This window comes from Pollicipes pollicipes, unplaced genomic scaffold, assembly GCF_011947565.3.
Source record: "Pollicipes pollicipes isolate AB1234 unplaced genomic scaffold, Ppol_2.1 Scaffold_4881;HRSCAF=5763_pilon_pilon_pilon, whole genome shotgun sequence".
Lineage (NCBI taxonomy): Eukaryota > Metazoa > Arthropoda > Thecostraca > Pollicipedomorpha > Pollicipedidae > Pollicipes > Pollicipes pollicipes.
Genome location: NW_023596576.1, coordinates 35,185,187 through 35,195,404, shown reverse-complemented (window position 1 = coordinate 35,195,404; position 10,218 = coordinate 35,185,187). Strand labels below are relative to the sequence as shown.

At 59.8% G+C, this 10,218-nt stretch overlaps 1 protein-coding gene across 1 annotated transcript in view; it reads right to left on the bottom strand.

Annotated features, from left to right (window-relative positions):
- The window catches only part of LOC119100302 (zinc transporter 1), a 10,084-nt gene extending 1,527 nt beyond the window's left edge, over positions 1–8,557 (bottom strand). Inside the window, exons 1-2 of the mRNA XM_037223408.1 lie at positions 7,551–8,557; positions 667–779 (exon numbers count right to left, since the gene is read on the bottom strand). Of these exons, the coding sequence (XP_037079303.1) occupies positions 667–779; positions 7,551–8,557 (1,120 nt within the window). The remainder of the gene's footprint in view (positions 1–666; positions 780–7,550) is intronic.
- Positions 8,558–10,218: the final 1,661 nt, after the last annotated feature.

Here is a 10,218-nt window from a genome sequence, read left to right as displayed (position 1 = left end):
AGGGACGCGGGCAGGCAGGGCGCGGGCTAACGGCGGACCGGCAGGCCCAGCCGTGACTCTAGCTCGGCGCTCCACAGACGGCCTCCGGCACGTTCCGCGAGCGTCACCATCGCCACGTACATCACGCCGGGAACGTCACGCCACGTCGCGCGGGAAGCGTCACGCCACCGACGGCCATCGGTGGACGGATCGCCGGACGCCCTCAGACAATACGGCAGACCCGAGAACTCTCCGCTACCGCGCCAGCACACCTCGAGCAGTATAAAGTAGGCCGCGGTCAAAGCCCAGAGTTTCTGGCAGTGTAAAAACAAACATGTTTTTGTGATGGTCGATGGCGCTGCATGAGCGCGACCTCAATAAGCAGACAAGAACGGGTCCCGAAGATTTGAGATGACACATCCACATCCACATAATAATGCTGTGGATGTGGATGGTCAGGTCACATGATGGTCAGGAATACAACATTGATAAAATGAAACGCATACTACTGCCGACCACTGTTTGCATTTTGGATAGGACCCTCGCTGCTTCGTCAACGCGTGTTGACAACAATACAGCTGGAGGCCGCGGCCTGGCCAGTGTATGTCCACTCAGCGGGCTGCTTCTGAGAATGGCCTGCCGCTGTGAGCCCCCTCACTAGGCCCGGAGCGTACCCCAGATACTGACCGAGCTTGACGAGGATGGTCGGCTCCGAACGGTCGTTGGCGATCTCTGTTTTGAAGGCGCACTTGGGATTGGTCTCACGCACAGACGCCGAGGACATATAGTACATCAGATCCCTGAAAACAACGCAAGGCGTTAGTCGGGGTCGGGGACGCTTGAAGTATTCAAAGACAATCGAATATTTCAGAAAAAGGAAGCAGGCGAGCAAGTACGGCCTGCAAGGGCTGAACCACATCTGTATGGGATTTTGAACTGAGATAGCCACGTGCAAAATCATATCCTGCAGTTCACAGCCATGTCTTTTTATTACTCCAAATTATTTTGCTTCTGAGCTTGATGTACGTTAACTTACGCGCCACTTATGGGAATCATTCGAACCTGTATGGTATAGACCTCACGCGAACAGCCCAGCTCATTAGCTGTGTTGTGCTCGTGGTCAATACAAATATGGCCACTTAAACATTCGTGTCTGCGGTGATGCAGCACCGAAAGTTAACATGGCTGTTGGCTAGCAGTTAGATTACCCTGCTCATTTCACGTCCCGATCGCGAAAAACGCTTCGTTTTACTTGTGACACTGCTAGATATGGCGGCCGCGGGGCTGATAATCGAATAACTTCACAGCAACGCCGACACCGAAAATGCACACACAAGGACGGGGTACGCTATCACAGTTCAATAAGAAAGAACGCCATGATAAAATGCCCTAAAAAAAACACGCACACGACGCCCGCCCGTTTAATTCACACGCATAAACCAACGCCACCTTGCGGTCCGTAGACCAGTGAGTCACGCGTCTGCAACAGCGGACAGATCCCACATCACTCGCGCGTTAAACGAGCACATGACACGGGTTTAGAGAGGTGTCCAATTCATCAGCGCACGCCGCAGTGTGCGCTGATGAATCACGCAGCGCAAAGCGTGCGCAGCATGCGCTCGGAGCCATTGAATGATGTCACACGGCTTTGTGAGGAATCAACATCTCCCGGAAGCTTGTGGGTATGCGGTCACGCTGGGGCGCGGGCAACACCTTTAGGATTTGCGAAACATCCGTAGGGTGTTTAAAGACAACGGTCTGCACACAAATGCTTTCTTGAGCCACCAATGTTGTGTCATTAAACAACAATTTACCACTACCACATGGCAATGCCAGTTTCACCAATGTTTCTTTGTCATTGGTGGCGCAAAGGGTACCTTTGTGGTGGACTCTACATGAAAAAAAATGTGGCCACCAAACGCTCCCTGAGAAATTGTCGTGGTAACTCGTCCATGAGCACTGTCACGGAGCGTCGTGCATTTCACAATTCATCCTAGTGGTTGCTTGATATTTTCGTTTACCGGTATCTCCTCGCATACTGAAGGTAGTTTACTCCCGGCATGCTATCTCACCGTGCCGACAAAGCAAGAGCTTCAGGCCTTCTGGTTTATGTCAAGCACGCAGTCCGCTTCAGTGTTCAAAAAGCTCGCCGCATTTTCTATCGCTCACCGATAATGTGCGTTCAGTGTTCATCCGAGCTTACTTATCGGTTCTGATTCGCTGCCCGTCCACGATGGCGACACCGTTCGGCCGTCACTTATGTAACATCAAAACGTCAGAGCTCAAAACCCCTGTACTTCCACCAAGCATCGCCTAACCTCTTGTATTTTTATATCAACTGGCCTTTGACCGCCCACTAATACATTTGACAACGGATCAGGTGAATTACCTGAAACGTCAAATGCGCGGAATGAAATGATATGAACCTTGGTGATCTGATTAGTGACACGCCCAAGGGCGACACGAGCCTTGTAATGAGTACGACGGACAAAAATAACAGCGTGTTCAGACCTGTTATTGCCACGCGCGCACGCATGCATTGTCCACAAGCAGAATTCTCTCCCAGCAGCGGCGCGCGAGGCAAAACGGAAACAGTGTATCCAATATCCAATCTCCAGCGTTGGATTCACGGAAAACATGTCCCGAGAAACTCGAAGCTACATCGGCCACCACGCCGCACGCACCAACTCAACTTACAACGCAAACAAAACACGGCATTGCCAGGCCGAGGGGTAAATATTTAAGACGTGAATGTCCAGAAGCCCCCGCCCAATTCAAGGCCATGATTCCTCCCCGGGAACGGGAACGATACTCATAAGCACGTCTGCAGGGACGTAACATAAGTCACTGGGCTTCAGTAGCATCACGCAAAAGCTCCTGCGGTCGCACAAGCGACGAGTATCCAAAAAAACTGACTGACAATTCGGCAATTCCACTTCCTATTCCAACACAGGGGGCTGGGGATCTTCGAGACCACAGAGTGAATGCAATTCTATCCACGGAAGGATGGAGACCACAGCGAAGCCCAACAAGAGGACTGAAACAAAAATGCAAATTCCCTGCACTCAGACCAAAGAAAACGACCAGCACCGCAGTCGCAACACACAGCGCTACCGCCTGTTTCAAACGAGGCGATGTAGAACATCACAAACAGCTGGTGTGGTGTTCCTTCCGCCGTGAGTCAGGGCTCTGCACACGGCCGCGCCTCAGCACCCGGCGGCCTCAAATCGGCACGCCTCCCGCCGCGCTCTGGTGCGCCGTGACCGGGCCCGGCGCATCGCCAGGTCACGGGAGCGTGCCGGCGACAGCGGGCCGTGACCCGGCGCCGTGACCGGGCCCGGCGCATCGCCAGGTCACGGGAGCGTGCCGGCGAACAGCGGGCCGTGACCCGGCGCCGTGACCGGGCCCGGCGCATCGCCAGGTCACGGGAGCGTGCCGGCGACAGCGGGCCGTGACCCGGCGCCGTGCATCAGCAGCCCAGGGGACCGTGCAGCCGGCCGCACGCCGAGCCGCCCGAAGCCGGAACACGGCACGGCACGCGCCGGCGTTCAACCGTGACTCGGCGGCACGCAGGCCGCCCGCGGCTCTCTCAGGCCGACGCCGCCTGGCTGGTGGTCGGCATCGATACGTCAACGACGGCGGCACGCACAAGCCATCCAACTCTGCCCGTTAGTGCCCACAGCGCGACGCCAGCTGCAACACTTTCGGGAGTGGGCATTCGTATGCATGAAGGCGCGCTTTGCTGGCAGCGGTAGAGCTGCAGTCGTGGGGGTGCACACTGCACGCTGCAGGCTACAACGTACAACCTGGCCCGCTCGGCCACGGTATTGGGCCGCTTCTCACCATTGACACGCAAGCAGGCACGGCCAGCGATGACGTCACGGTCCGCCCCGGCGACGGCGCGCGAACAGACGGCCCTCCCAGCAGCTCGTTACGCCGATGCGGTGGGTACCATTCCACAGTAGCCCTGCCCCCCCCCCCCCCCCTCACCTCATCCCGGCCGGGCCAGACGCCGGATGCCAGCAGGCCCGACAACAAGCCCAACTGGCCATATCCGGCAGGCGGTGTCCGGTGTCCCGTGGCCGGGGCCGGGTCGCGTCGCCCTCCACACTCGACTCGTGGCCTTCCAGCAGTTGGCCCACACTACGCCCACCCGAGAGACGGGTCATGCCTTTCCGTCAACTAACGGTGCGACAAAGGAGCCGGCTCGGCCACTCGACGGCACTGACGCCCTAGTGCGGGGAGCAAAGCTCAAGGGCCGCAGCTGCATAGGTGGGGGCCACAGATGGAGACAGAGCGGAGCAGCGTCACTACGTGTCCTGCCTTCTCTTGACCTCTGATCAGCGGGATCGCGGCCGGTACACGCATACCGGCCAGCAGGTCGGCTCTCGGTTACCATGCTTGCGGCAACTAAACCCATATCACTGTACAGACACTGCTCTTCACGGATGGGCACTAAAAAATTCGGCAAATTTTGAAAGCTCTTCACCATCTGTATTCATTGCAGCACTTCGTACGTGGGAGCAGCACGCTGCTGGGCGTCAGTTTGATCCGTGACGCAAGAACTGTAGAGCGTGTCTCTGCACGACACGCAAGCTCACTTGCCCACCGGCCGGATCATTCTGCACCGTACTTCCGGGTCGGTAGAAACTGTAGCAGCGTGCAGGCGGCGCCTCAGTTGCACCTCGAAGCGAATGCGCTAGCCGCCCTACACCTTCCGCTGTGTAGCGACCCATCACAAGTGCCGCATTGGGCGCAGTTGGAGGACGCATGGCAGGGAGGGTGAGGGCTGGCCAGGACAGGACACCCACCGCGTGGTCCCACCATACGCACTTCGGCATCCAGTAGCCATTGGCTCGTCTCGCTGGCGTTCTGCGCGTTCGCTTGCCCTTGCCAGAAGACGACCAGCTCACTGCAAGGGTAGTGCTCATGCGGGCAGGGAAGAAGCGATTTCGTCAGACAAAACTCTCGGAGAATTTCTCGTCCATATTGGCGCGACAGGGATAGATCACAGGAAGTGCCACCCTTCTGCCACCAATTCGCAAATCAGACGAGTGCTCCCGCCGGGGCGTTCCCTGGTATTCGAGCTGCACACCGTCAGCAGCGTCTCCACCTGGGACGATACAGAGCGGGCTTGCTCGCAGGCACACCAGCCACCACACGCGGGCCAGCTCCCATCACCAGTCACCACACACGGGCCAGCTCCCATCACCAGTCACCACACGCGGGACAGCTCCCATCGTCTGAGGCGAAGTCCAGTCCAAGCGTACACTCAGCTGTCTGCGAGATAGCTGTCAGGTTCCGTTTGTTTCCGACAACTTTTTAGGTCATCTGTGCCATCTGGGGCCTTGACCCCGGTGTTATAATGCACACCGGTTGTAGCAGTTTTCGCACGCACGCTCGGTTTATATGAAACCTGTGAGCAAAGAACAAAAAAACCAAAAACAAAACGTCCAGATACGCGGAAACAGATGTTCTCGGCGACCAAAATGTGTGCACACGGGCACGCGGCCACAATCTTCCCGGACGGATATCAAATTTTCTCCCAACTCCTGCAAATTCAGATCAAACTCCTTCGAAAAACGCCGCGTATCTAGTGTACCGGTGCAAACAGTGCAAACTTGTTGGCTGGGAGGGGGGAGCGGGGGCATGGGCCTCGTCCTCCTTTTCCCACCGCTTGGCAAAATCCCCGTGCGCTAATGATCAACAAAACGGTCATCAGTCCGGAAAAAAACACGTGGACAAACCGCCGAAAAATCTCAGCTCGAAGTTGCCCAAACATTACTACCCTCGCGTTAGGTATCTGCATGATGGGTTTGTCGCTGTTCTCGGCAAGTGGTCTGGGTATACCAGCATAACTGAAGATCTTCCATGGCAAAAGAACATGTGGACTGGAACATCAAGTGTCACGCCACTGGGGCTGTACGACGCACTCAGCTGCTAGGCTGTATGGCGTCGCCTGCCTCTCACCCTGGCAGGAAGGGCGGGCGCCGCGGGGATAGAGCCCCGTACATCTGGTTTCCACTGAGGTGCCAACAACACGGCGCATACCTATTACCTACGCACGCTTATTCCCTCATTTCACCGTTGCACGCCTTACCAGCTATGGCCCACGAAGTGAGGTGAATTGTTCACAGGTTCAGACATTTCCACCATGTTCTCAGAATGTAAATATTCAAAAACGCACACACCGTTCTGCACCACATTCTGCTCAGAGGTCATACATGACGCACGGGCTCGCTCTGTGGGACCGACCAGGTCCGCTCTGTAAAGCCGGCCGGGTCTGCTCTGTAGGGCCGGTCAGGTCCGCTCTGTAGGGCCGGCCAGGTCCGCCCTGCTCTGCCGGCCAGACCCGCTCTCGGCAGGCCTCGTCCAATCGCCGCCATCTCCCGTGTCACCGGCCGCCGCGAACGCCCGGGTCCCGTGCGGTGCCGTTCTCCTAGGTCACAGCCGGCTATACAATCTCACGCGACGGCGCGCTAACGAGACACGGAACCGACGTACGTGGGGGCGGGGCGGGGGCAAATTCAGCGCACGTGGCCGCGCACACAGCAAAACGGCCGCGTATCGCACGACAAACAGCCAGTGCGCTCGGACACGACCTCAGAGGGAGGCGCCGATAACGGAGTCCTATCTATATGTGGCACCGCGGTCCGCAGTCGACGTCCTGCACCGCGCGACAGTAAGCTGGGCAGAACTGGCTGACCCGACCCGCCGGCCGCCGCACGTCGGTCCAACAGCCCGTGGGGTTCGACTGACGAGCTGGAATGGTTCCAGTTGGACGCCGTCCCAGTCACCTAAAAAACGCCCGAACATTTCGGTATCCTGCCACCTGGCGTCGGCCTTCAACGCAAAGTCTGAATCATCCCACGTCTTTTAGCTCAGCAACACCTGACGCTGGCAGCGAAAACCGGTCAAGCTCTCTCCAGCGGAAGAACAGATGGCATGAAAGCACGGTCTCTTCGGTGCAAGGCATGTCGCCTCCGAACAGGGCTGCACCTGATGTCAGCCGCTGCCATTCATCCGCCGCAGAGACCGCAGCTAGCCCGTACCGGCGAGACATCTGATCCGTCTCTGATCCGTCAGAGTTCAGAGTTCAGAGTACGTCAGCAAGGCGAGGTTTCCACAGCGGAGGAGCCTCTGGACACTGATGCTGAAGAGGGATAGCGTGGGGATCGCCCGGTCTATTACTGATGTCCGCCGCTACCACCGCCACACTGAGCCTGGCCACCGGTCACTGGGTCGGTGCGGCTGCCTCTTTGTTCGCCGCAGCTACCTCGGCCAGGACTGGAGCCGTTGCCGGGGCAGCTGAATCAGCAGGGTCGGCTGAGTCCGCCGCCGGGGTCACGAAGTCGCTGGAGTCGGTCGCCGGGGCCGCGGCGTCGGCGGCGTCGGCGGCCGCCGCCCCGTCATCCGGCACGCCTGAGGAGGCGAGGGTCGCCTGCGACGGCGCCGTGACGGTGATGGTGGGCAGCCGCGGCCGCGGCGCCGCCCCGGCGCAGCAGCGCGCGCTCACACAACTGTCGGCGCACGGCAGCAGACAGCGCGAGCCGCTGCCGGCGCCGCCCGGGTCGGTGCCGACGCGCGCCGCGGAAAACTCGGGCTGCAGCGTCACATGGCCGATGTCGTTGTCGGCGAAGAAGGCGGCGACGCGCTCGGCCACGTCGTTGAACTGGCGTGGTCCGGCCAGCACCACGTGTGCCGTGGCCACCACGCAGTCGGGCGTCAGCTGCCAGACGTGCAGTTCATGCACGTCCTCCACGGCTGGAAAGAGCGCCAGCAGGCGCGCGCGGAACGACACCACGTCGAACGTGTCCGGCATGGTCTGCAGCAGGATTAGGCAGCACTCTGTGAAGACGGTGCGGCTGGTGGCCAGAAGCAGGACGACGCCAACCAGCGCCAGTACCGGGTCCACGTACCGCACGGGCAGCGCACGGCTGATGTGCGCGGCGGCAGCAGACATCACCACTAGCAGCGTGCCGCCCATATCCCGCAAGAAGTGCAGCCAGAGCCGCCCGGCCGGCGAGAAGCGTGAGAAGCGGCGCGGCGCCGGACGCAGCGGGCTCAGCGAAGAGGCCGGCGCCAGACGCACCCCGCCACCGCCACCGCCGCTGCCGTCGTCCATCGTTAACAGTGTGCTCTGCAGGTTGGTAAAGCCGCCAATGAGCACGTAGCAGAGCAGGTGGCCGAGCAGCACGGCAGCCGCGCACGCCATGATGTACACTGGGTGATGGATGGCGTCCTGATGGCCAGCGTGCACCATGGCCTGTACCGCCTCCACCGACACGGAGAAACACAACGCTGCCAAGAACAGCAGCGTCATCACCGTCACCAGCACGTCCAGCCGCGCCCAGCCGAACGTGTTCTTGGTCGAACCGCCGGCGCCGCACAGTCGCAGCGCCAGCAAGCAGCCGCCGATCGTCAGCACGTTGTAGAGCATGTGGTAGGCCTCCAGCGCCAACGTCAGCGAGTGCGTCATGTTGCTGAGCACACCGAGCGGCACGAGCAGCAGCAGGCTCACAGTCAGCATGAGACGAATCTTCACAAGGCCCGGCTCACGCACCACGCCCACCTCCATGGCGCGGCTGCGGTGGTGGTGGGGGGTGGGGGGGGGGGGGGGGGTGGTGCACGGGCGTCGCGTGGCACAGCCGACGGCGCACTGAGTCGGCCCAGTGGCGGCCCGGGAGCGCGCGTCACGTGGCGCCGCCGCGCGGCACGGCGCAGCTCGGCCGGCTCCGGTCCGGGCCGCCGGGACGTTGGTGCAGGCCCGTCTCGAGCCCCTGACAGGACAGGACTCGACAGGACTCGAGCCTCCGTAGTCTCCTTCGAAATACGAAGGAGAGAGGGTTGTAGTAGTGGGGTAGTAGTAAGCACAACGCCGCCACCCACTGGACGGACTGACCCGCGCAGACTGACCGACTGACTGAGATGGAGTGGCGGAACCCGTCCAGACTGACTGACCGCCTGCCTGACACGGAGAGGCCTGGACGGACTGACCCGCGCAGACTGACCGACTGACTGAGATGGAGTGGCGGAACCCGTCCAGACCGACTGACCGCCTGCCTGACACGGAGAGGCCTGCACGGACTGACCCGCGCAGACTGACCGACTGACTGAGATGGAGTGGCGGAACCCGTCCAGACTGACTGACCGACTGCCTGACACGGAGAGGCCTGGACGGACTGACCCGCGCAGACTGACCGACTGACTGAGACGGAGAGGCGGAACCCGTCCAGACTGACCGAGATGGAGAGGCGGAACCCGTCCAGACTGACCGACTGACTGAGATGGAGTGGCGGAACCCGTCCAGACTGACCGACTGACTGAGATGGAGTGGCTGGAACCCGTCCAGGCTGACTGACCGACTGCCTGACACGGAGAGGCCTGGACGGACTGACCCGCGCAGACTGACCGACTGACTGAGATGGAGTGGCGGAACCCGTCCAGACTGACTGACCGACTGCCTGACACGAAGAGGCCTGGACGGACTGACCCGCGCAGACTGACCGACTGACTGAGATGGAGTGGCGGAACCCGTCCAGACTGACTGACCGACTGCCTGACACGGAGAGGCCTGGACGGACTGACCCGTGCAGACTGACCGACTGACTGAGATGGAGTGGCGGAACCCGTCCAGACTGACTGACCGACTGCCTGACACGGAGAGGCCTGGACGGACTGACCCGCGCAGACTGACCGACTGACTGAGACGGAGAGGCGGAACCCGTCCAGACTGACCGACTGACTGAGATGGAGAGGCGGAACCCGTCCAGACTGACCGACTGACTGAGATGGAGTGGCGGAACCCGTCCAGACTGACCGACTGACTGAGATGGAGTGGCGGAACCCGTCCAGGCTGACTGACCGACTGCCTGACACGGAGAGGCGGAATCGTCTGACGAACTCGGGCAGACAGAAGGAGGGCATCGTCTCGAATTCGACTTTATCCGACTGACGGAGACAGCATCGTCTTGACCACGACATTCTGACCAGACAGCACTGCTCGACAAGTGCCTCACATGACACCAAAGGGCAAAGAGCAGTCTGTCCCCACCATTTCGGAATACTGATGGTTCGGAGCAAAGGGAAACAAAAATAGTCTTGCCCCACCGAATCTTGAAACCAATAACCTCTTCGAAGGAATGCAGTATCGAACATATTTATCACAAAGAGACCAGCATGACGTGTCTAGTGGCGATGACCCTCAATCTGAGTGTAAGGTTCAGTATATACTGACGC